Genomic DNA, 27,796 nt, shown 5'->3' on the forward strand with positions numbered 1-27,796 from the left:
CCCGTACGTATATAATTTGAAAGGGAGAGTGCCAGCACTTCGAAGTGGATTCGGTACTTTTAATATGGTAGTATCAACACGTCTGAGTAGAAAAAAGGGACTCTGAGCAGCTGCGCATTCATTAACAGTTCTTTATTTTAAGCACCGACTGTAACTTCCGCACCTGCTATTTTAAAATATTTGTTATTCAGTTTTACCATATACAATATTATGTGTTCAGGGATTTAAGTGAGATGAACAAACTGGGAAGAGGGGGGGTCTTTTAAAGGGGCATGGCCAGCGTAATTAAGGGCGTGGCTTAAAACACGTTAGCTAAAAATCTGTACTTTGCATAGTGGGCCGCTCAACTTGAATTTTGCTGTTTTTGTCATTGCATCCAGATATATGATACAACAAGTAACATCATACCTACAAGAAGTCAGGACTATTGGCTTTGTCAATGGTTGTTAGTTGCATAAGATAAATAAGCAGCGACTTTGGCTTGTTTTCTCTGTACTCGCAATCTAAATAAATGTTTTTACAGCGCTTTTACTCATCTGGTGTTTGCCGAAGTAAAATCACGTTCATGCATTGTTTTAAAACGCGTTTGTTTAGCTGAAGAAACAAGTTATTAGTTAGTTTTTCTCCTGTACTCGCAATCTAAATGGACGCTCTTACAGCAATTTTACTCATGTGGTCTTTGACAAAGTGTCAATGCAGCTTCTATTATGTGCCTCTAACATTTATGAGAAAGCACACGCATCTGAAACCTTTTATGACAATGCAGTTTAAAAAAATTACAAGTTTCAATAAAATATGCACCCTTTGCTGTACTCGCAATCTAAATAAGAGTTTTTACAGCAACGTTACTCATCTAGAGTGTCAGTGAAGCTTCTATTATGTGCCTCTAACATTCATGAGCAAGCAGGCGATGCACGCTTTACTGTACTCGCAATACAAAAAAAAACTTTTACGTCAGCCTTACTCACAGCACCACTACACTATCCTTCAACGCCGCCACTGCACCAAGACACACAACTGCGCATCACTACTGCAGTACTTCAGCACTAGCACAGTACTACCACAATACAGCCACAGCACTGCCACAACATAACTCAACATCACTACAACACTACTCAATACCACCACATCACCACTCAACACAACATCACTCAGCACCACAACATGATCACTAGTTCAAATATATTGTTTCTATATTACAAGAAAGTACATTACAAATGCTATAAGTGTCACATTTTAAATGACAAACCTATAAACTTTCCCATTTTTTTAAACAAACAACTTAGTTAGAAATATTGTTATTTACAAGACCAATAGCTCAAAACGTTCTAATGCGAGACCTATTGCATTGCAAATGCTTGTTTGTTACAGGAGGTGTGTTTCTTGCTTGCCAAGGGTGCTGTACAGAGGGTGCCAGACTATGAAAGAGGAGGTTGTTGTTACTCATGCCTTTTCGTGTTCCAAAATAGGACTTCGCCCTCGGGCCTCGTCTGTGCCTTAGGTATGCCTTCCTGCAGAAGGATCAATTCAAAATGCTTACGCTGGGCCAGATCCTTTCTGGCTTGGACGTGGGTGACTGAATGGTGTCCCTCGGCCTGCAGGTCGTATACCAGTCCTGTAGTCACTCAGACGTTATCTGCAGGTCAAGGTGGGCCAGGAGCGTTTTCAGTTTGCTGTTCTTCAAGACTGATTCTTGACATCGCTTAACATCAGTCCATCTCGGCTGGGATATCGAAGCTTAATTTGCTACCAATAATCAAGCGTATTAAGTTTAAAACTTCATGTATTGTTCGTAAGGCACTATACAATACCTGACAGAGAGAAATTAAAAGAATGTTTCATTGGTATATCCCTTCTCGACATCTTCATTCTACAAACCTAAACAGTGTGATTGTACCAAAATACCGGAAGGCAGGTTGGGGAGGCAGAGCTTTTTCGGTTGCTACAGTTTATTTCTGGACTTCTCCCCTGTTATCTGCCACCCGCTTTCAGACTCCTGCCCCTTTACGAAAGGCCTTGAAAACTTGGTTTGTCACTCTGTAAGTGAATTTCCAATGATTTCTTAATGGTTCTTCTGCTAGCTCTTTCACTACATTTCTGTTTCAAACTAACCCTTCTGTAGTGTTTTGATGACCTTGGGCCTTTGTTCGCACCTATATAAATCCGATTCATTTAATTTATCTTCTTTGGCCTCATCAGCTCCCATAGGGTGTTTGCAAAAGTGATGGCAGTGGTTGCTGCCCATCTTCTCGGGTCATGGATACCAGTACTATTCACAGTCAGTAGTACATTACGGCAAACCTCTTGACATTGTTGTGGTTCATTATCAATGCGCCAAAGTACCACTTGACTCAGAGTTCCATTCATTGGACATTCTGGACTCAGTTGGGTTTGACTTTCCCTCTGCTGCAACAAGTCCAGGACATGCTGCTTGAAATGAAATACTGGTATTTGTAAAGCGCTTAACAATTGCCCCTAAGGGTTTCGAGGCACTGGGGGGCTGTCTGGAAAATTAAGCTAGCTATTGCCCAGAGTCACATGGTGCTGGGATAACCTTCTGCCACCGCCGGGGGTCGAACCGTGAGCACCGGTGTTCATGAGTCTGCTGCCCTGGCTGCTGCGCCACACCTCTTCCAAGCACAGCTTATGAACCAGATGTTTCAGGCTTGGTCCTGGATCACAGTGAAAGCAGCTTTGATGCTTCTTGGCCTCATATGCAGCCTTCTTGTCAGCTATGTCAGATAACTTGTGCGTTCTCTGCGTTGGAATTTATAGTTTCAGTGGGCTAAGCATCAAGGCATGCTAACTGCTCCCATCCAGTTCTCTAGGGAGATGGCTTAAAACCTGAAGTGCTGGCTGCTCGAATGCAGTTGATCCATCTGAGGGCCCCTTTTACATCCCCAACCAGAGCTGATGGTGGTGACGGACCTGCCCCTGCAATGCTGCGTGACGTCCTTTCGGAGCTGATGAAGATCAGGGGAGTGCAAATTCCACATCAGTCTGACTCCATCAAGGGAAGTTCTCAGGAACACATCACTGCCATTTGGCATTGCAACAAGCAAGATGGAATGGGGTTCTGGGTTCTCTGACGAAGCTCTATGCCTCTGGAGGTTTCCGGGACGCCAGAGCATGTTACGGATACGGAGGCACCTACCAGGGTCCCTCAGTGCCAGAATTGGTAAACTGTGTATGCAGGGGTCTGGCAAATCACAAGTCGCATCTACATTTTGAGGTGGCGAAGGGCATCTTCCAGCAGTAGGGAGAATTCTGTCTAGATGTTTTCTCCACTGTTGAGAATGTTCAGAATCAACAGTCCGTGTTGAAGTTCCCTCAGAATGCTTGTTAGGTGATACATTCCGGTTGGAATGGAAAACAGGATTCCTGTATACCTTTCCTGCTCCTGCATTGAGTTCTGAAAAAGAACAGGAACAACTGGGTCCACTTTGGGCCTGGAGAGTGTGGGGCCTTGAGCTTCTGGATATGAGCACCTGTCCTCCGATCAGGCTGCCAGTTCGCAAAGACCTCTTGTCTCACCAACAGGGCGGGGTTTTCCACATGAATGTACGCAATCTATACATACATACTTGGAGACTGAGCGAAGGCAATTGGACTGCATTTGATTTGCCACCTGAAGTCGTAGGTGTCATCCTTGCCACTATACCTTTTGACAATTTTTTTTTTTTTGCTTTGAGCACTGGGAAACAACTCGGGGTGGCTTTTGCAAAACTGAACCCTTGCAAACAAAGCTCTTGGACATCATTTGTTTTGTTTTGTGTTTAGGTCAGTTTTTTTCATTGCGAATATGTGCACTTTCGGTGCAACCATACTACACTGCCTTTTTCCCAGACAAGTTGATGCTGCGGAATTTTGCAGCCGCATTACCGAAAGTTCTGACTTTTCTACGTTGAGCAATCCTTCACTCTGCCAACGTTCTTTGTTCCCCTCACCCCTCTAAAGAGGAGGAAACGCTACATCAGTTGGACCCCAAAAGGGCTTTTAGCTTTTACCGTGATCGTATCAAAGACAATCGAGTGTACGATAAACTTTTTGTAAGGTTCTCTGGAGCAAATAAAGGGAAGGTGGTTCAGGAGAGGACCTTGTCAAGATCGAATAGTCCTCTGCATTATGATCTGCTACACACTAGCCATGGAACAGCCTCCGGAAGGTCTGAGAACTCAATCCACCAGGGATAAGGCTGCTACCACTGTGCTGTCATCCAGGGAGCCTGTCCTTGACATCTGCCAGGCTGCATCATGGGCTTCTGTTCATACATTCACGAAGAGCTAGTTCCGACAGGAAGGACTTTTCAACTGCTCGTTCTGGGAAGACTTGTTGGTCAGAGTCCCCTACACAGACCCTCTACATGGGCATTACAGCTTTGGTATCAAGTCTTAGCTGAGTGATCTGCAGTTAGAAGTATCCACCAGAAGAACAAATCATTAACATTCTGTTTAGATCATGTGTGGCTGTCGATACACGTGCTCTACATACTCCTGCATCTAGTGATGGGTAAGATGTTTATAAGTTGTTTTCTTCGAAGAAGCTTTTGATTCATAAGATGTGCTTTAACTTCTTCCTTATTTCTCAATGCATATGGGCATAGTCTCCATATTAGATTGTTTTTTCTGCCATTGGCTTTGGACGTTCACCAAAGGCTCAGAATCAGTTATGTTATACTGATGTTTTTTGGGCCCAGGATGTTCATATTGGATAGAGACGATTTAAAAGTGCTATCCACACTTTGTCTGTACTTTGCCCTACTACTCTGCATAGCTTTGTGGGACCACCTCTGCCCAAGCTCGTAGAGACACTCCGTTGCAAGAAAAGGCTATCTTAGAGACGCCTATGGATCAGGTGACAAAAGGTAGAGGGACAGGGCACAGGCCCACTGCCAAAGCTTCTACTACTGCACCCCATTTACCCATATGACTAGCCCTTAGACCCACGGCCAGCTGATGAATCCTGGGAGGACTACAGTGTTGACGCCCCTTGAGGATCTTGATTTGGAGCACAAGACAGTTGGGGCATCCCCCCCAATTGACACCTTGGCCTACTATGAGATCATCCACAGGATAGATAGACACCACCAAGTCTGGTACAAGAGGGTGAGAACTTCCTAGTAGAGACATTTTACAAATCTGAATGCACGGTCAGATATCTAGCCATGCTCAAAGGCATGTTTAAATCTGCCCCTGATAACTTGAAGGAGCTGGTAAACGTTATGGTGGGGACACCTAGGGGAGAGAAAAACTATCCTGCATACCCTATTTACATCAGAGGCCAAGTCCCCCATTTACTCTTTGGTGGTTCACACCATACTCAAGACAGCCTCCACCCAAGCCACAGGTGATGCCCCTCCACCCAAAAAGGAGGGCAAAAACCTGATTCTCTGCGAAAACAGTGGCAGTAGGGGCAGCTACATACTAGCCCATAGCCAGTTCTGTCAACTTCCTCACCAGGTACTACAGGTTTCAGTGGGAGAAAATGCAGGAAGTCATCAAACACCTTTCAGACAAGTAGAGACAGCAGGAGGATAAGATAATAGACGAAGGCAAGATTATCTTGAACACCAACATTTGTTACACGCTACATTCTGAAGACAAAACCTCCAGAGGCATTAACTGTAGCATCCTCTGTGGAAAAGACCCCTGGCTTTGCATCCCAGGGTTCAAACCCAAAGTCCAGCAGCAAGTCCCCAACCTTCCATTCAACAGGGAGCATACCTTTGGCCCACGTTGACGAGATGCTAGAAAAGATCATTAAAAAAAACTAGAGAGATTGCAAAACCCATGGGTGCTCTGCAGACTCCAACTGCACGAAGAACATTTCGCTAACAGTCTAGAAGAGGAGCTAAACTACATCCCCATAACATCCTGCAGTCTTATCAAAGACAGGAGCACTTCTTCCACCAACAGGCGGGCAGAAGATACACCAGCGGCGCATACAGAAGAAATAGATGGGTGAAAGGGATGAGGAGGCTCCAGTAAAGGCGCTTCCGTCTCTTAACAGTGACTTGCTCTACCTCTTACCCAGCCCCCGATCACACAACACTTGTAGGTGGGAAAACACAAGATGTCCTCTCTCGCTGGGAGGAAATCACATCAGACCCAATGTGTTTTATAAGTGGTTCACTACAGCTACTGCCTCGAGCTTCTCTCAACTCCTCCCAGCATTCCACCTCAGACATGTCCTCAACAAGGCCATCTTTACCTCCTCGAGGAAGAGATGTAGGTTCTTACCAAAAAAGGGGCAATAGACAGGGTGCCTCCACACCATCAGAGGAAAGGAGTGTACTCTTTACTTTCTCATTCCCAAATAAGGGCTGCTCCCTCAGACCTTTTAACAAATGCAACCTGCAAGACATCATCCATCTTTTCTGTCAAGGCAACTGCATGATGCTGCATGACCTCAGACACCTACTTCGACATACCACCCCAGCGTGCCCACCATTGGTATCTTCACCTTTTGGTTCGAAGTACTTCCTTTCGGGGCTACCACTTCTCCAAGAGTGTTCACGAAGAAGCTAGCAGTGGTGGCTTCCCATTTGCGATGGGTGGGGGATTGGGTAATCAAGAGTGCTTGCCTAACACACACAAGCAGCGATTTCCATGCTCCACAGGTTTGGATTCACCATAAATGCTAATTCCCACCTGCACCCTCAACAAATCCTTCCCTTCCTGTGAGATGTGTTGAATGTACTTACAGAGAAAGCCTGGATAAATTCTTCCAATAAGGGACAGTGAACACGTTTAAATGACACCAACACCAGGGGAAACAACCCTCATGGTGTGGGGGACATTAGTTTCTCAAAGACAAACTTCCACTTGGAAGTTTGAGGGTACCATCAGCAAACTTTTAGCAAGGGTGGTGAACATCTCTAAACGTGGATGATGGGTACTCCGTCAAGGCAATTGAGTATTTTACTGCATCACCCTGACAGAGTCCAAACCGTAATCTGCACTCTAAACCAGTCCTTCAGGGAGGAGTCCTAGCATAAGTTGTGACTCAAAAGCATGTTCAAAGAAAAATAATTTGACAATGTTTGAACAACACTAAATGGCAGGAGTATGCACAGCATGTAAATCTACTGCTGCACTACACGCTACGAACAGATGCTTAAAGGGTAACTAAAGTTTTCCTTCTGGTGGATACTCTATCTAAATAGCAGATTCCTCACCACTCTCCCACCTCCTTGTGCTGTGGAGCAGCTTTTTTTTTTTTTACTTTTAGAAAGGTGTCAAGTTAATACTCGGCACACTGTTATCAAATGTATGCGATCTACATATTAGGGCGTGGAAAATATCAGTTAAGAAGGTGACATCACTGCAGAGGGTTTGCATTTACATGCAGTGCTGCTCTGTCACTTCCAGGGAAGCAAGGTGCTGCCACGCGACACCACTTAGCAGCATGCAGGAGCATTGTTGTTGGAAAAGTTTTCCAGATACAGTCTGGTACCTGGGGAGTATTGTAAGATAAGGAATCTGTGGTTAACTTATCCACCGAAGGTAAATAACTTCTATTGTTCCCATATTTTCATGAAGTCCTTTCAGATAAGTTCATATATTTCTACAGTTGTGGTCCCAGAACGTGTTATTCATGACGAATTTATCTTGAGGCAATAAATCCACCAGCATAAACCCTCCTAAGTTTGATAAACTGAGCATATTAAAAATAATCAAAGTATTTCTTTTCAGCTTAACATTTATATTTCATTTAGATGTTTTCTCATTGGACTTTCAGTTTATATTGTATGGAAAGGGTATCAGGACGACCCACTCTTGTTTCTGACTCCTTTCAATGCTTAAACAGAAAAAACAAGTATCCACTTTAGCAAACTCCACTCTATTCTTGATGGAGCCTATACTGCTCAGGCCTTCCTTTTCCTACTCAGTTCTGTATTAGTGGGTAATCAATCCCATCCACTTACTCAGTTTATAATGTCTGACTGGACAACGAAGTTGCAAAAAATAATTCAATTGAAGGTCTCAGTTATTAGTTACATTTAGGTATGTTTTGCAAGTTCGTATATTGAACAATTTTTAAATAGTCAATCTATTAGCTCCTAATGTCCAACATTGTTTATTCGGTTTTTACACAGGTGTCCTTTACAGGAAAACAAGGTGAAATGAGGGAAATGCAGCAGCTGTCAGGAGGACAGAAGTCATTAGTGGCCCTTGCACTAATTTTCGCCATCCAGAAGTGCGACCCTGCCCCATTCTACTTATTTGATGAAATTGACCAGGCTCTGGATGCCCAGCATAGAAAAGCTGTCTCAGGTATTTTCCTTTCGTTTTGCACCATTCAAACAAAATACTTTTGTTGCTGAGAGTGTACATCAACTATACTAAAGGAGCCTGCTTATATTACGTCTTTTCCCGATATTCAAGGTGAGTTGAACTGAATAATTTTTTTACCTTGAGTAGTTTGGTGAATCACTACTGTTTTATTTATTGCAGATATGATCCTCACACTAGCAGGGCATGCCCAGTTTATTACAACAACTTTCCGACCGGAGCTGCTAGAATCAGCTGACAAGTTCTATGGTGTGAAGTTCAGAAATAAGGTAAGTTTCACATGCTCATATATCAAATGTAATTTGCAGTAGTACGCTAAAATGCTTTCCTTTTCATGCTTCCTGTGTTGAAATGTCCCCATCATCTACTTATCTCCTGAAACTTGGATCCTGTCCTCTAGGAGTTTGTTGATTGCCAGCTTTGAATCTGCTTTCGGTACACATACATGCATGTTTTCAGCCGAACATCTGGGGAAATGCAAGCATGCACATCTAAATAAAGTACCTGCACTGAAAAACTAACAAAGAAGCATTTTTCTATTTAAATTATACCACCACGGCCAGATAAATAATACTTCCCATAGCTTCACGGTAAAAGTTGTGCCAGTCCTGCCAGTAGAGCATTTCTGACAATTGCTTACTTCTTGGGGTGCTTGGCAGGGGCATAGATCAAAGACCTATATCTCACTGTCATGCACAGGTTCAGAATAGGATGGGAAACAAACTTGATTTTGAAGCCTAACCATTCACCTACGTTGAGGCGTTACGGTTCAGGTCCATGCTTGTTAAACCCATGAACTAGAGACATAGTGTGAACTACTCACCTGTGGTTCCTGTTTTGGGTTATTCTCTCCCTTTTCATTGAAAGGAAACATGTAGGCATAGCACTAGATTGATAATCTATTATCTCTATCCTCACAACTGTCCATCTGTGTAAGGGTTCACCAGGCCCGTTCCGCACCAGGCCCGTTCCGCAGGAGCGCCAGGAATTCGAAGCTAAGTACTCAACCTTCCGCCACGACCTTCTGCCTCTATCAGACACTAGAGAGCAAAAGGTGCATAGGGGAAAGAAGGGAAACAAAACAAGGAGAGAAGGGAATGGAGCCTTGGAATTCTGCACCTCTCCAACCAGCTGAAAACACCCGGATACTGTAAAGGAAATTATGTTATAGGCTTTGCCAGCAAGATTTATACTGGCTGAGCAATGTCTTTAAGTCTCAACATATTCACCTATTGTTCTGTGTAACCGAACAACCAAGAAACACGAAGGGGAGGCTCCCTGAATCCCAGTGGAGGGAAACTACGAGCACCGTTAGGGGCACCAAAACGCCGGACAACGAGCCGTGAATCCAGACGCTGAGCAACTCAAAAATCAGAGAATGTTCCCAAGGCGAGTCGGCACAGCGTAAGGGGTAAACGCCGGAACGAGCGTCTTAACTTCAGACGCTAAACACACAGTTCCGAAAGGACACTAAAGACGCTAACACCAATATCCGGGTAGAAACAGAGGACGGAGGAAATCCGAAGGCAGAGGTCCGTCGGGAGGCTGTAACTAGAACGCGAAGCGCGGTCTTCGCCGAGAGTCAGGCTTTTTTTTTTTTTGCTTTTTTTTTTTTTTTTTTTTTGAAGACCTTTATTTGCATCAATAGGATATACAAGCGTGGGCCCACAACCAATCCGGCCGGCCATAGGTCAAAAATGATCAAAAGTCAAAATAAGCGATACAAAGCCAGCTGGCAGGCAGGCAAACCTATTCAAAACAGTGCTAAGGAAAGGACAAGCGACATCAACGGCCCAATATCAGGAACAGTAAGGTCCATTTTATAATAAGGGGACAAGGCTCATGGCAGACTCATAAAATACGGGAAAAACAATAAACAGAAATATACCCACGCCAAAATGGGAAGAGGGGGGGGGGAGGAGGATGTGAAGACACAAGTCGATCGTAGCACAAAACAAGCGCAAAATATATTAGAGAAGCATACAAGTACTACCAGCATCTCATGCCCCCCACCCAATAACACGCTAACAAATGCAAGGGGAGCGGATAAACTGCACGATCTAAACCTACTCGCCATACTAGCCTGGGGAAAAAAAGGGGGGAGGGGAGGGAAAGGGGGAAAAAACAGGGGGGAGACTGAGGGGAGGAAACCAATAAGGGCAAGAACAGGGAAAGGAGAAGAAGGAGAAACAAAGAAAGAGAAATATAAAAGGAGAAACACAATCGTGCAAGATGGGCGCCACCCCGGGCCAAGCGTCCCGCGGCCAATAATACAGAAGAAAGTGGAGAGCTGGCGAGAAGTAGGGTACGGCAGTCGCGACGGAAACATCGAAACTGATAAAAGTGGCAGAGCAACAGACCCCAACCCACTATGCCAGAGAAGCGAGGACAGAAGCGGCACCTCTATAAAGGGATAGAAAAGGGCCATAGAACCAAAAAAGAAAACATCTGAAAGACCCTGCCCACCCGTCCCACCCCGCACCCCTGCAGAAGGCTACGGCCTACCCTCCAAACAGCGTGCCTGTCGCCCTAATCCGAAACCCGAAATATAGTAAAGAAAGAAAGTAGAATAAGGAGACAAAAAGAAGGAGGAAAGGGAATATGAAACAAAAATAAGATGTGAGGGAGGAGCCAAAGGGTACGAACAAACACACTCGGCCATGACCCTCCCCGGACCATCAAATGAATAACTATCAAATCAGTACTACACCTTCACATACAGCAATAACCCGCAGGGGGGGGTGAGGGGGAAATTTGAACGTTTCACAATGTCGAAAGTACAAGCATCAGTGCAAAGGACAAGTAAACCAGCAGTCTATCAGTGTTGCGCAACTTACCCCCAGCCCTTCCTAACCACGAAACCAACCCAATAAAGGATAACATGGAGCGGACCACCCAGCACAGAATAATCGCAATGTTGACCAGGGTTACGGCAGTGATGTAGATTAGGGAGAGCCACCATACCAATGGAATACAAAAAGTCAATGAAGCCAGTCAATTGTAGCAGCAACGACAGGGCAAGCAAAGGCAAGCCGGAGTCCAGTTTCGCAGTTCGACAATGCAAAGGTACCCCTCCAGGGCAAAAGTTCGAATCCATCGAAGCGGGAGCAAACAGCGGTCCACCATAGTTCCCAGTTGTCAGGGATGGAGCAGATCTCCGCGTCGTGTGCAAGTCCTCGAAGTCCGGGCGGTGAAAAAGCGGAGGTTCAAAAGCCACCGGCCCATCAAGCGGCCGAAGAACAGCGGCAGCAACTCCTGGCGCAGCCGAAGGGGGCGAAGCAATGGAGGCATCAGGACGATAGGGGCGCATGAAAGAGCGGCGACCCAAAATGGCGGCGGGCCGCATAGGGTCGTTAGAAGCACCGGGGGCCAAGACAGCGTATAAGGACATCAAGGCGTCTAGGACATCTCCGAGCTTGGGCGCTCGAGCACACGCCCAGGCCCCCGCGCAATCCGGCCAGCAAAGTTCTTCGGTGCAGAGCGGAGCACCCCCCCACGTTGTCGGTAGCCATTTTGTGAGTTTCGCCGCCCCGCACTCCACCGCGGGCCCCCAAACAGTTCCCAAATGTAGGACTTTACAGACCTCCGGAGGTTCCCAACAACGGCCTCACCGGCACAGAACGGGTAGGCGCTCGATGGGGGGGGGTGCCCCCTCCGAACAGCGGCGGGCCCCACAAGCAGAGCCAGGCACGGGATCCAGGGCTGCCGGACAGAACAAAGGCGAAGGGACCCCTTCACGCAGTTAGCCCCCAACACGTCTCGTCCCCCTCCAGCCGCACGGTCCACAAATCGGGGCCGGTTCAGGATCACCGGGGTGTACACACAACGGCTCCCACCAGTGGCTCACTCTCGCGGCCGGGGCCGTCAATCTCAGCACCGCCGGTCGGGTCCCACAGGCGAGGTCCCGGTCTCGAGCGCCCGGAGGCCCCAATCTTTCCGAGGGCACAGCTGCGGACCCACAGCACGCAGGAGCTTCCGGACCAGACGGTGAGTAAGAGTGGGTCGTTAAATTCCAAAATCTGTAGTGAAGTATCGTCGCAGTACAGGATATATTGCAGGATATTCGAGGTTGGCCGGAGGGCCGACGGAGCCGAGCTAAAAGGCGGCCATTACGCTCTCAGGCTAGGCTCCTCCCGAGAGTCAGGCTTTTGTTGTCTGCCTGACATCCACGCACATGCGCAATGGGACGACGCCATCTTGGGTAGGAATTCTATGATCGTGACAATCTGTGGCTCATTGCTAACCTTGTTCTTAAGCTTTGTTGTTGCCTTGCTAAAGAGGCCTCTGTAATTCTCCTGAACTCCTCTTTCCTGCCGACCAATTGGATGTCGCTCTCAGTTTGGAAAGGAACACGTCTGCAATTGTAACTATCATAAGCATAGGTGCATGCTTATCACTGTTTGCACCCAGGCTGTGCCCCTAATGTGGCCATCACTTTTCCTGCTGGAGGTTGGACATCTATGCATATAGTGTGTGACTGGCCCCTTGTCAGTCAAATTTCCCAGTACATTTGTGCTTTGTTGGAAACATGGTTCTGGTCCTTCGTTCTGCTCTATGTTTGCCTTTATGCTTGAGGAATGAGAATCCTGTTGGAATTATTTCACTGATGTGCCTCCAATGTTAACTGTTTCTCCCAAAAGGACTATTTAGAATGTCAGACATGTTACCAGTAAATTCACATATGTTGGGTGATTTTTTTTCAATCAGAACCATTAAAAAGTAAATACTTCGGCAGTGTGCTTTTGGTGGATTTTTTGATGGGTATTTCTTTTGGCAGATCCATCACCATATAAATATCCTCCGGGTGGCAGACTGGATTCAGAAACTTTATTTCCAGCAGCAATTCTCCAGTGCCAACAAGTGTGCTTGTAGTTTCATCCACTTCTCCGCATGCCCGGTGATTACATGGGAGCATGCAAGGCACCAACTGGTGCATTGGCATAGGTTCCTGATTTTTCATGGCTCATCAACGTTCTATCGGTGGTTCTGTGACAATCGTTCTCAGCTTTCGACAGCATTTTGGCCAGATGTCTCCTAAGGTTTCCGGTTTAAAACACTATTGCAGATGCTCCAAGATGTCCCTGCCAAACTCATAAGACATCTGCATGTTGGATCTAAGGCTGCTGCTCTACTTCATTGATTGTTCTGTAGGGCATCAGAAAGTAGGAGGCCAGTCTGTTTTGGGACAAGGGCTGCAAGAATACAAGCTGGCGTCCTCTCTCAGGTAAGTCTCCTTGCAGATAACGATCTTCCAAGAGGTCTTCTAATAAAAAGCATAAGAAACACCATAGGAAGAAGTCCCTTTCTCCTCGATGAAACAGTCCCCAACTGTTTGGAGCTCTTTGCTTCTCTACATCATTCGAGGCTGACCCTGCACATGTCGAGGCCTTGTAGCAGGCCATTATACACATTGTCAGTATAGCCAGCTACCCTTTGGGCCTCTCTCCAAGTGTGAGCTGCTCCTGCTGATTGGTGATTCCAGTGGCTCCCACCCCACAGATTTTAGCATTGGCATCACCTCAGTGGATGCTATTGCCTTCCAAGATGCAGACCGCTGTGTGCACAGTTCCACCTAAGACGCAGTCACCTTCGTCACATCAGAGCCAATTTTAGCACCACTTCCACCTTCAAAGTCAGCTGACAATATCCAAGTAACAAAAGCAAAGGTCTATGCTTTCTTCGATGACGAACCTCTAGCAGAGCACCTCCATACGGCCCAATGATTCACCTGAAAGGCAATTTTTCGGACCATAATCTGATACTTTCACCATGCCTGATAAAGACCAAGCGGACTACTGCTTTCCCTCTTGCAATCCAGATACTGGACTCAACTGATGTTTTCTACCTCCGAGGCAAGGTTTAACATTTTTAATGAAATCCTGCAACCATATCTGCTGTCTCACAACCTGAGATGCCATTCAATGAGGGACACTTATAGCCTGCGTTGGCTTTCTGCTAGAAACAGTTCACAGGCCTGTCAGTCCACAAGCAAGCTGCAGCAATGAGACGGACCTGCACCTAGGTTTTCTCATCATATTCTTCTCTGGAAAGTATAGTGGTCCAAGCCTCTTCTGCTACACTGAGCCCAAATCCTTTTACAATGTCCCCTTCCGATCAAAAGTCTAGGAAGCTGGTGTGAGGAAACAGGCTTTTTGCAAGTTCATCCCCCACTTTTTGCCACTATTTTGACTACTAGTCACTGGTGTAATGGCTCTGAAATGCCCTGAGCCCTGCTAATCAGGACTCGTAGCATGTGCTCTGACCCTTAAAAAGGTGCATGATTAATTGTCTTATTTTCAGGTGGCATAACTTGACTTACTTGTAGGTCCCTAGTATCTGGGTACCTATGGTTTGTAAGTTGGCGTCTTTCGTGCACTAGTTGTACCACCACTGGTGAGACAAGGCAGAATCGTGACTCCCAGGGGGTGAGAGATTATTAGAGGCTTTGGGTAACTTATGGTTTTGGGTAGTTTACACAGACTTACCTTTCTTTTCTTTGCCAGCCTAATAACTCTCCAGGATCCGGTTCTGTTTCTGGGAGATTCATGTATTTGGGAACTGTCAAGAGAAGACCTTAGGTAATCTCATAAATAAACAGCTAGTTTTGTATGGTATTTTTCCTAGCGTGTACTGACATTGTTCTTTCTTTCAGTACCAGTGTTTTACCAGCCAGTGTTGCGATTCCAAGGACTCACCTTCCTCTTCCTTTCCTTGTTTTGTTCCCTCCTTTCCCTCCCTGTCACTAGTGTGGTCTAAAGTTTGATAGACGCATTAGGTGTTGGAGGGAGGGGTTGGGCCTGTCTTCGGATCCGGAGCACTCCTGCAGAGACTACACTTGGATCCTTACACCTTCTTCCCTTCTGGGGAGAAGTGTAAACGAATCGTAGTAAAGCCTACAAAGGGTCTGACGGGGGGAAAAAGCACACAAGATGTACGCCCAAAAGACTAGCTCCAAAGGTGAAAGCTGCCTTTAACGTACAAATGGCAAGAACACACGAGTGGGGCTGAGCCTTTGTTCAGGTGGACGGGAGGACATTTGGGACAGTGAGGGGAAAACACTGGTCATACTGGTTTTCCCGTGGGCATGTAGCCCAGATATAGCCACACCCTTAGGTTGAGCTCTCAAGCTCCAAACACCGCGAGAGGGGTTCAGCTGTCTTGGGAGTGGGCAGAATAGAGCACTCTGCGTTAGATAGATGCCACACTTAATAGGAAGTCCTTCCCTAAGTGGACTTTCTGGGCATAAAAAAGGCATCCTGAACCCCAGAACTCGGAACTCGCCTCAACCGGAGAAATGGACTGAAGAAGAAATGCCCTGCTGACCTTGGACCTGGCAACAAAGTGACTGCACCAAAGTTGGACTGCACCTACTACTCCTTGGGCTAGTGAAAAGAGGACTGTGCCTATGGTGTCCTTGTGGAGGAGGTGTCCTAACCCAGACAGAAGCAGAGAATCCTTCACTGACTTCCTGTGCCAACACCACCACAAAAAGCTGGTGAAGCCTGCCTGGGCGATAGTGGTAGCCCTGATCACTGGATCATCAATCACCACACCAGTGCAGCCTGAGAGACCGATACCCAATGCTCAAAAGTTGTGCATGAGTCTGCTGGCAATGGTAGAGTTGTTGGAGTGCAGTATGATCACTCAGAATCAGAGCTATCGCCAAAAGAATGGAACCGTCGTTTTGTTGTGCCCAGAGACCAGTAGTCCAATGTCGACTGAACGTTTGCTGGATCATAGAAGACTTCGAGGGACATGAGCCCCTGTGGCCAGTCTCACTCTAACAGGACAGTGGACTAAGGAGCAGTCCCAGGACGTTCCCTGTTGACCAAACAGCATCCTGCCTCCCTTGCATCAGGACTACTCTATTGAAGTCAATGACAAGTTGCCATTAATGCTGGAACTGGACTAGAGATTGCTTCGTCTTGAAGGTGACTGTTCTTTATGAATTTTGTAGTCCCCCTGACCCGTTCCCTTACAGAGTTAGTCACCCAAAGTGACTGGAAGTGACCTCTTTCAAATGTATCAAACGTTTTCTTGGAAAAACAATTGAAGTCTGAATTTGCCAATGCTTGTTCACTGTTGTGTTTTATTGTTTCTTTAAGTAATTGTATCTCCAGAACCCTCAGGCGGATCTTTTTCGTTTTGGTGTCTAAAAATTCAAACAAACATAGGCTATTTTTATAAATTTGTGTCTGACTTCTTGAGGGTTGTTTCTTTCTTATTTTGGTGCTGTTTATATGCTTTACACTTGTTCTTTTGTTGAATCCTGACTGCTGAAAATCACAGGGGTACTGCTTAAGATTTTCCGGACCCAGTCTGACACCTTAACGAGGTGAGTAATCTGTGGTTAGATAGTACTAGAAAGATCATCACTCTGCATTTTGCACATTGTGCAGCTGATCTAACAGCAGTATGACCAGGTCCTCCACTTTCTACTCCAACTGCTGGGGCTACACAGATTGAGCAGTACCAGCTAGCTTGGGGTAAAGTTGCCATAACGATAACCAGGAAAACAGCCATTAAAACCATCTAGGCAGTTCGCTGGAACAGGTTTATTGAGTGGTGCTGCGAGCTGGAAGGTCTATCAGTGTCACCTTTGCAGTGTTATGAAATTCACACCATGTCTTGCCCAGCTGGGCCTAGCCGTGGCAACTGTAAAAACTTATTTGGTAGCCATTTTCGCTTTCATATGCTTTGCTGACCAGTTTATTCTGTTTAAGTCACTACTAATTTACAGTTTAATGATTTTTTTTTCTTTACTCCGTCCATTGTGCTTCAGTGGGATTTGAGTCTTGTTGACTTGCTCTAGAAGCGTCGGCATCTGTGGAATCAGTATGACTCACTGTGATGTTGACCTCAATTCCACAATGTACCTGTACATGACTTCCATTTTAGACTGTTTCCGCCATTGGGTTTGAAAGTGTGTGAAGAGAGCTCCAATTAAAATAACCTAAAGAGGTTGACTGGAAGTTCAAGGATTTTGAAGATATCTATTGGACGTTTATCATTTTTGGACCATGTCTTTTTTCATGACTGTCTTTGGGGAGGGGTGTCTCTAAGGCTCCTTGTAGCAAAGTGGGTTTCTGTTGCAGTAAACCCCCCCCCCCACCACCACCACACACACACACACACTCACTTTTTGCCAGACTATTGATGCACTTTGACTTGATGTGCCCTGTGTCCCTGCCAATCATGTTCCCAGGGCCCGTGTTCTTTCACCCAAAATAACCAAATTGGCATCTCTGGCCACATGTAAGCCCCTGGTAAATGGTACCACAGGTACCCAGGGCACTGTGACCAGAGAAGACATCGAGGGGCTGCAGCACTTATTGTGCCACCCTCAGAGGTCCTGTACCCTGACACTTACACACTGTGTTTGCAGGCTGCGTGTCTTGGTGCAGAACAAAGTGAAGAGTCGACATGGCACACATCCCTGTGTGCCATGCCCACAAACCACTGCCCTGGCATACATCAGTCACCCCTCTAGCTGGGTGCCCTATGCAAGTGGTGCGGGTACAGGGCCCTGTACCCCTACAATACAATATCCAGGTCCATTCTTGGGCACTGTAAGTGCAGTGCTGCCATCTCGTGACGCCGTTCCGCCCCGGCTCTGTGCCGTTTGTGCGGAGGGTCAGCTCGAGGAGCGGCACTTCCTGCCTCGTGGCACCACTTCCGCCCTGCACGAAAACTTCGCAGGTTAGCGCTCTAGTGCTCCCTCACCCCTAATATTTAATGGCAGTATGGAGGAAGCGCAGCGGACTAGCGCAGCGGGAGCGCCGACTTCGCGCCGAAGTCGCGCACAAGTCAAGCCAGTCTGCGCCCGTCCGCGGCCGACCAGGCCCAGGGCCCTGTCGTAATGCCCAATTCTACTCTTACTCCTCCGCTGACCTCCTGAGCCTTAATTTACCAGGAACTATTCCCGCTCGTGCCGTCAAAACGGCCCAGACATGTGGCATTCTCGTTCCATCCGACTTCTCGGCACTGGCTCCTCTCCATGACCTGTCCCCCTCAACTCCACAATTCTCCACCTCCTTATCGATTTACTATCTTAACACCCGTTCCCTCATTCGCCATCAGCTTGAGGTGTTTCAATTACTGAATCAGAGCTCCATCGATATTCTTCTCCTAGCAGAAACCTGGATCACTGAAGATTCAGCCCCTGACATTCTCGCTGCAATCCCTTCGGGATACTACATTATGCATGCTAACCGGCCTGCTGGGAAGACTGGTGGCGGAGTGGCGGCTATCATCCGCTCTGAACATATCTTTTCTGAGATCACGGTAACTTCTATCCCTAAAACTGAATATTTGGCACTAAAATTCACCTCTCCTAAATCGTCCTTTGTTTGTGTCCTTGTATATAGACCCCCTGATTCTATGCCTCTCTTTCCTCAACTCTTCAGTGATGCAATCGCTCAACTAGCAATTAACCACGCCAATATCGTGGTAATTGGTGATTTCAATTATTGGCCATCTGATGTCCATGAAAGCCAATCGTCGGTAGAATTCACAGACCTTCTAAAAGGCATTAATCTTTTCCAACACATTCACACCCCCACCCACCTGAAAGGTCATATTCTCGACCAAGTCTGGACATCAAACCTTGATATTTCACCTCCCCTAGTTTTCCCTTGCTCCTGGTCTGACCATTATTTCATTTCCTTTCACTTACATCTGCACATTTTGAGTCCTCCCCCCCGTACCACAAATATCATGGCTCGCAACTGGAAAAGGGCCAACCTGCCTGATTTTTATGACTCACTGGCCTCTACTGCACCCTTGTCGCCGACCTTATTAGAGAATCAGGCTGACAATCTTGATGAATGGCTGCGTCAGGCTAGTGACATAGCTGCCCCTCTTAAAAAAAATCAAAACTAAGCGCCCCCACGACGCACAACGTTGGTTTACGGACCAACTTAAAGCGGAAAAACTTGCACTGCGGCAAACTGAACGCCGCTGGCGTCGCCATTATGACCCTCAGCTTAAACTCGCTTACATCGAGACCTTGAAATTTTATAAACGATCAATCTTGGCAGCCAAGACGGCATATTTTTCACAAAAAATTTTGAACTCTAATAACAAAACTAAAGCAATCTTTTCAATTGTAAATGAGCTCTCCCTGCCAGATAGTCACCCCTCAACCCCAGCCGACCCAAACCCTCTGTGACTCGCTCAACTCTTACTTCACAGAAAAAATAATTACAATAAAAAATAATATTCCGACTCCGGCATCTCCTAATTCTCCTCTTCTTCCCCCTACAAATACTAGTATCTTGACAGAGTTTCCACCTATATCTCCACAAGAGTTCACCACTCTCCTTCACAAAGTCAGCTCGGGATCCCCCAATGACTGCTGTCCCCCGCAGGTTCTGAAAGAAGCCTTTCTTGCATGCCCAGGCCCCCCTTTAGCACTACTTAACAACTCCCTTGCTATCGGGGAGGTTCCATCTTCTCTCAAGCAAGCTGCAGTTCTACCTATATTAAAGAAACCCAATGCAGACCCCACAATACTCAGTAACTACAGACCCATTTCCCTCCTACCCTACCTAGGAAAGATCTTGGAGACCTACGTCACCCGCTGTTTGAGCTCTTTTATAGAGAAATCATCCTTCTTAGACCCTCAACAAGCGGGATTTAGACCCCTCCACTCCACCGAGGCGGTCATAGTAGCAGTCATGGACACCCTTAGGAAAGGTGCGGACAAAAACACTTCTCAAGCCCTTGTCCTATTAGATCTCTCGGCGGCATTCGACACGGTCGATCATACCATCTTGATCGACCGTGTCCATAACGCCGGCATTCAGGGAGTAGCCCTTGACTGGCTCAGATCTTTCCTGCATCAACGCTCACAGTCCGTTCACCTTTCCACTTTTTCTGCACCCTACATTTCCCTTCCCTGCGGTGTTCCACAGGGTTCAGCACTATCTCCTCTCCTTTTTAATTTGTACCTCCAACCACTTTTAGCTTCCCTCCGCAACTCCCCGGTCACTATTTTTAATTACGCGGACGACCTTCAGTTAATTTTTCCCATAGACTCCCTCCCTTCCTCCCGTACCAATTTCCAGTCCACCATGCTGACCATTGCGGAGTGGATGCACCACAGCCACTTAAAGCTGAATCCTACCAAAACTGAGCTCGTCTTGGTAGGAGGCCCCAATCACCCTTGGAATTCCACTTTCTGGCCAACATCCTTGGGGCCAGCACCCTCCCCCGTGAGCTCAGTCAAAAGTCTGGGGGTGATCATCTCTGAAGATCTATCAATGAGACCGCACATCAACGCGGTCACTTCTGCCTGCTTCTTCCACCTCAGGCGGATCCGTAAGATCAGCAGGTTTCTTAGCAAAGAAGCCCTGACCCAAGTTGTCATTGCGCTCATCACCTCCAGGCTCGATTATGCGAACATTCTATATGCAGGAATTCCGGCATGCCACCTCCAACGACTGCAGCTGGTGCAGAATCAGGCCGCCCGCCTGATTTTCCACCAGCCCAAACATCAACACGTCACTCCCCTCCTCCGTAGTCTACACTGGCTCCCTGTCTCTAAACGCTGCACTTTTAAACTGGCATGCACTACCTTTAAGGCCCTTTCGGATGCAGCCCCCGCTTTCATTTCTTCGGCCTTGTCCCGTCATATCCCTACTAGAGCTCTTCGCTCAGCCTCATTAAACTTCCTTGAGGTTCCCAGATTCAAAAGAAAAAAGCACAGTGGCCTGAGCTTCTCTGTCCTGGCCCCCTCCACTTGGAACTCCCTTCCACCTTCTCTCCGTCTCTGCCCAAAGTATGACTGTTTCCGCAGACTTTTAAAAACCCTTCTCTTCCAAGCCGCATATGACTAATCCTCTGTCTCTGGTCCACGCTACCTGTCAATGAGCGCCAAGAAACCGATGGTGATAGTGCGCGTTATAAATAATTTTAATAATAATAATAAAGAGTATATGGTGCTAGGAATGTGTAATTACGAACTCCACAACACCATAGTGGCTACACTGAAGACTGGGAAGTTTGGTATCAAACTTCTCAGCACATTAAACCCACATTGATGCCTGTGTGGGATTTAATGTAAAATGCACACCAGAGGGCATCTTAGCGATGCCCCCTGAAACTCGACCAACTTCTAGTGACCTGTCTGAGTGGCTGCTAACGCTGCCACCAACAGACATGATTCTAGACCCCTGGGTCGAGAGCTACTGCTCTCGAGGCCTGAAACAATGCATATCCTGGGACGAGGTGCCAAGACTCCTCCACCAGGGTTCACGAAGGAGAAGCTTCAAAGGCATGCCGCCTTTGTGAGCCTCTCCAGACCATTTGCTGCTTTCAGCAACTGGTCCCCACTGGATCTACCCCCCACTTTGGGCAGGAGAACCGGCAGGAAAAACAAGTGAGGAAGAGAGGTGTGCCCACCTCTGCCAGCTCCACCCCTAAGGTGGGGGAGGCGAGGTGAAGCACAACGTTGAGTCCCCGCCATCTTGAGGATGGAGGGGCCCAGCCAACCAGGGACAGGCTCCTGCCCCCCTCCCACTGGAGAGTGGCAGAATAGGGGATGTACCCAGCCCAGAGAAGGAACCCATTGGTCCCTGCCCTTTACCTACCTGTAACACCCTAAATTTAGTATTTAGAGGCACCCTGAACCTTCCTTCCTCAGATCCAACAACCACAAAAAAAAGATAACAAGAAGGATGAAAAGCCGTGCAGAGCTAACAAGAGGGCGACGCCAACTGACTTCGCCCCAGCCCTACAGTCCTGTCTCCCCTTGAACCTGCTCCTGCGAAATCCCAGTGTGTTCAGCAGCCAGCAACCTCACAAACCCCGGAGGACCTGTCTGCATTAATTTTCCAAGCTGTTTCTCCCGAGAACATTGCACATGTTGAAACTGCAGCTTCTAGTGCCAGCCAGAGACCGCGAATCCTGCCCACTCTGCACCCGCCGAATCCAGCTCGAGTGGAAAAACACCCCGAGGAGGTCCACCCGGCGATACTGACCCGAGATCCGGCGACCCCTGACCTGCCTCAAGCCTCCTGACGACGCCTACAGCCTCCATCCAGAGGACCGCGACCAGAGCTGGTAAGAAAATCCTAATTCCAAAGGCACCCCTGCATCCGACACCCCCCTGCCTTGTGTGCCCAACCCAGCGGTGCCTAACCAACCCTCAACATTCCAACTTACCCCTCGAAGTGGTGGTCGTTCCTGGAAGATCCTCGTCCCCGAGCCTCCAGTGTTTCTTTGTCCCAGAGAATATCCATTAAAATCAACAAGGCACCCAACCTCAAAACAGCAACCTGCACCTGGCCGCCCTAGTGCCGCTGATGGTGCACCTTTGGTGCTACTATGGTCCCTAACTTGCCCTGCGCTAAACCCTAGGAGCTTTGCTCCCACAAACCCGTGGCCTGCTTGCCAGCAGCCACCAACCGGAGCCCCCTATCCTACATAGGATAACATCGGGCCTCAACACTCTGCACCCGGCCACCCTAGTGCCGCTGAGGGTGCAACAACCGTGCATCACTGGACTTGGGAGACCCCTGAGTCTAAACCCAGAACCCTAAGTCCAAAGACCGAGTACTTACCTCAGAACCAATAACTTGTTTTTCCTCATAGGATAACATTGACACTTTTTCTCCCAAAATGTTTCGAAGTGTTGACTTTTGAAAACTAAGAATATTCTTTAAAAATCTCTCAAATAACCAAAACGAATTTTCTAAACTATTTGCAGGAAAGGTCCGAGTGCTGAATCTAGGTATCCAGGACAAAAGGGGAAAGGCTGGGTCCTGTCTCTGACCGGCTGGACCACTCTTATGAGACAAACAAACCAGATTGCCGGGCAGTGTTAGTTGGTAGACACAAGTACGCACCTAGTACAATAAATTGCTAGGCTGACAAACCATCTGTGTTTAGTCACTTGTATTTTTATAAAGAAAGGTTATGAAAAAATGCCTTGGCATCAAAAGGATTCACACCACATTTACAGAGGTTCACAAGTACATTGGAAAAACCATAAACAATACATTAAATCAAAACATACACATGTAACAATTGTGATAACATTAAATAAAGACAACTGTGGAATGCCTCAAAAAAAAAATCCCTTTGTTGAGACACCAATCCTGGATGAAAATAAACAAGTGGACAGCTGAGATGGCAAACTAGCCTACTTGTTTTTACCACCACTAGATACACATAAGTTAATTCATCAAATGGTGCACAACATAGGAAGACACAAAACTATGCAACAATGTAGAGTTGTGTGTGAGTTATATTCCTATTGTGCCCTGATAGTTCAGTATCTGGGTGGAGCAGGACGCCGACGCGTTTCGAACCCGTTCAGTAGTTTAAAGGGTTCTCCTCAGGACAAGGATTGGGGAGGTCGTTGTCGCTGTGAATTAAGTTAAAAACATGGTGTCAATGAAAAGCTGACTACTACCTCACTTCAACTCAAACACTATGAAGTAGTAAGCAAATACCTTATGCTGGGAATGTCAGGATGCTACCTGTGAAGAAGGTGATATAAACCCTAGTTAGTCTCTGTTGTATGTAATACACTCTGAGCCACCGTGTACAAAAAAAGGGATCTCGCTTTTAGGCACGTACCTTGATGTTTAAAGTGCGAGCACGTTTAAGGGATGCTGATGTGACTAAAATCGGGAGATGTGCCTAAAAAAAGTAAATAACACGAAGTATTACAATCCCAACCGAAGCGCCTGTATTTGCGTCTTGACACATAACTGTTCGTAACGCAAAATGCTCGTGACTAAAAAATAATAACAACTAAGTCCTACCTTTGTTTGCAGAATTTAAATTCAAATCACGAAAGCGAGCGGCAGCCGCCGCGGGTTCGGCAACTGAAAACCAAAGGGGATGCAGGGATTAGCAAGATGCTGGGATCGCGCTCACACAATCTGTCCAAATTTGTTTGAGAGTGTTTGAAAAGAACTTACATTTTGGACGAGTAAATCGGAGCTGTACTTCAGGCACACCGGCGGTAAGAAACTGACAACGCGGGTACAGCAGGGGCGTGTCCAAGTGTATTTAACGCGCAAGGCGTGTACAATAGCCTGATGGGACATGTAGTCCACTCCGTAGATGCTATGATTGTAGCGCGAGTGCCCGCTGAGTAGAGTGGTGGAACACACTCATTGGAAGAATTATTTTAAGAGAGATATTAGATCGAAGGCAAGCTAGGGAATTCAGGTTGGAATGTGTGATCTCCTTTTAGAGATCAGACGCATATTTACTCAGATGTTTCGAGGGGGCTCAGAGACAGAGGGGACACCCCTTGGGGGACCCCCGTGGAAGGTTTACGAGTGGCATACATACTGAGTAGTTATTCAGACACATGAGCATATTTACTACGTAGTTGTACAGACACATGAGCAGCAAGCAGCACAGACAAGCAATCGCTGCGGACAGGCTATCTACAGATTACTGAGTTCATCAAGGTCATTGAGTCCCACCATGGCAGTGTTAAACCTCAGAATAAGGTAGGCCTCTTTTTGAGCAAGGCGTGCATCTGGGTCTCCGCCTGCAGAGGAAGAACTATTGCAGCTGGGTCTCTCTTTTGTACCAGGCACACACATTGATTTCACTAAAGTCAAACTGGAGGTGATCGAATTTTTTCGAAAAATACGTCTCAGATGTTTTTTTAAAGACTCTACTTATGAACCACAAGTGGAGGTATCGGGTCTCAGAAACAAATCTCTCTTCTGCCCCCCAAACAATAACATGGCAAAGAACATCATCACCTTCGAGCAGAAAGTCTTATCCTCTTTGAATGATCTTGAAAAGAAAAGAAGATACATACCATCGAATCTTTCCAAAGATCAGAGACAAGCCATAACCACCCTGAAGAACCAGCAAGAAGCTGTGATCAGACCGGCGGACAAGGGCGGCGCAGTCGTCCTTTGGTCCAAGGATCTCTACAAAGCCGAAGGAAGGAAACACGTGTACAACACCAACTGGTACCGCCTTATAACACAAGATCCCACGGCTGAGATCACCCATGAAATCTCACGGATTGTCAAAGATGCAAGACACGCCCCTGCTGTACCCGCGTTGTCAGTTTCTTACCGCCGGTGTGCCTGAAGTACAGCTCCGATTTACTCGTCCAAAATGTAAGTTCTTTTCAAACACTCTCAAACAAATTTGGACAGATTGTGTGAGCGCGATCCCAGCATCTTGCTAATCCCTGCATCCCCTTTGGTTTTCAGTTGCCGAACCCGCGGCGGCTGCCGCTCGCGTTCGTGCTTTGAATTTAAATTCTGCAAACAAAGGTAGGACTTAGTTGTTATTATTTTTTAGTCACGAGCATTTTGCGTTACGAACAGTTATGTGTCAAGACGCAAATACAGGCGCTTCGGTTGGGATTGTAATACTTCGTGTTATTTACTTTTTTTAGGCACATCTCCCGATTTTAGTCACATCAGCATCCCTTAAACGTGCTCGCACTTTAAACATCAAGGTACGTGCCTAAAAGCGAGATCCCTTTTTTTGTACACGGTGGCTCAGAGTGTATTACATACAACAGAGACTAACTAGGGTTTATATCACCTTCTTCACAGGTAGCATCTTGACATTCCCAGCATAAGGTATTTGCTTACTACTTCATAGTGTTTGAGTTGAAGTGAGGTAGTAGTCAGCTTTTCATTGACACCATGTTTTTAACTTAATTCACAGCGACAACGACCTCCCCAATCCTTGTCCTGAGGAGAACCCTTTAAACTACTGAACGGGTTCGAAACGCGTCGGCGTCCTGCTCCACCCAGATACTGAACTATCAGGGCACAATAGGAATATAACTCACACACAACTCTACATTGTTGCATAGTTTTGTGTCTTCCTATGTTGTGCACCATTTGATGAATTAACTTATGTGTATCTAGTGGTGGTAAAAACAAGTAGGCTAGTTTGCCATCTCAGCTGTCCACTTGTTTATTTTCATCCAGGATTGGTGTCTCAACAAAGGGATTTTTTTTGAGGCATTCCACAGTTGTCTTTATTTAATGTTATCACAATTGTTACATGTGTATGTTTTGATTTAATGTATTGTTTATGGTTTTTCCAATGTACTTGTGAACCTCTGTAAATGCGGTGTGAATCCTTTTGATGCCAAGGCATTTTTTCATAACCTTTCTTTATAAAAATACAAGTGACTAAACACAGATGGTTTGTCAGCCTAGCAATTTATTGTACTAGGTGCGTACTTGTGTCTACCAACTAACACTGCCCGGCAATCTGAATCTAGGTATCCAGCATGAAAAGTAACGCAAAAGTAACTACCTGTGAACTGAATTTCCTTCCATAGGATAACATTGGTGGTTCTATGTGAAAAAGTTTCTAAGTGTCCACTTTTGAAATACAAGAATATTCTTTAAAAATCGTACATCTAACTAAAACGTATTTTCTCAACTGTTTTCAGGAAATGTCCCAGTGCTGAATCTAGGATCCAGCACTGTCTTAGAAAAAGTAATCTGACAATGATTAACTGCATTTTACTTAATAAGCCTATTGATTCCTATGTACAGAGTCTACTAAGCTCGTGCATTACATTGCAACCCCTGTAAACTCTAATTGGTGCAAAGTCCTACTGTATTTTGAAAGTGTTCAACACAGCATCTTATATCTGAAAAGTATTTTATGCTTACCTGTACCAGGCTTTCTTGGTTCTAGAAATAAAACAACAGTATATTTTTTATACTAAAAACTATTGGCCTAGAGTTCAGTTCTTGAGTGTGTGAATTAATTTGCTGACTGAGTTTGTACATCAAATGCTTAACACTGTCCACTGATACTGCCTTACTGCTCGACCAAGCTACCACTTAAGAGAGTAAGGTTCTATCTAACTTTAACCTCTGCTTACCTCTTGAGACCCTTGGACTCTATACTGTACCTCACTTTGGTGCAGTATATATAGAGCCAGTTTCTTACACTCCTTGAAGCCATTTTGGATTATGAGCTTGCTCAAGTTTTGCCTGAACTACACTGAAAGTTCACCATTAGTACGACCAGCCAGAAAAAAAGGATCTCATGTCAGCGCATCCGGTGACACCTGTAAACAGCTAAGGACAACACCTACCGGCACCCAGAAAGATCCAATCTGCCACCTGGGGGCTGAGTATTTGAGGACTTTTCTTGGCTGCAGCATCTATTATCGAATTTGCCCCTACATGTGATTTTATGTATTGAGGCTTTACACTTATTTTAATTCTTGGTGTTGCTGCTAGTTTTGGAAACACTTATTTCCCTTGTTGATTATGACTGGTAACAGAAAGGTACTGGTGGTTCGAGGCATGTAGGGCTGCTGAATTCATATCTGTGCATAGATCGCCGCCTAGTGTTGGGTCCGGATGATTGCACATGTTGTCCTGGAAGAGTCTTCGAAGTATCACGAGATAGGTGGCTCCTCCCCTGGACTACAGTGCGCATGGGCATCCTCTCCATCCTCAGATTGTTTTTTTCCGCCATTGGGTTCGGATGTACTTTCTTTACTCAAGTTCGGAAACTTTTCTAAA

The 27,796-nt window shown here is 46.3% G+C and overlaps 1 protein-coding gene across 1 annotated transcript in view; it reads left to right on the forward strand.

Annotated features, from left to right (window-relative positions):
- Nucleotides 1–27,796, forward strand: part of SMC3 (structural maintenance of chromosomes 3) — an 845,399-nt gene that overhangs the window by 773,625 nt on the left and 43,978 nt on the right. The window contains exons 27-28 of the mRNA XM_078643761.1: nucleotides 8,099–8,276; nucleotides 8,457–8,563. Of these exons, the coding sequence (XP_078499887.1) occupies nucleotides 8,099–8,276; nucleotides 8,457–8,563 (285 nt within the window). The remainder of the gene's footprint in view (nucleotides 1–8,098; nucleotides 8,277–8,456; nucleotides 8,564–27,796) is intronic.

The sequence above is a fragment of the Lissotriton helveticus genome, chromosome 5_1 (assembly GCF_964261635.1).
Source record: "Lissotriton helveticus chromosome 5_1, aLisHel1.1, whole genome shotgun sequence".
Classification (NCBI taxonomy): Eukaryota; Metazoa; Chordata; class Amphibia; order Caudata; family Salamandridae; genus Lissotriton; species Lissotriton helveticus.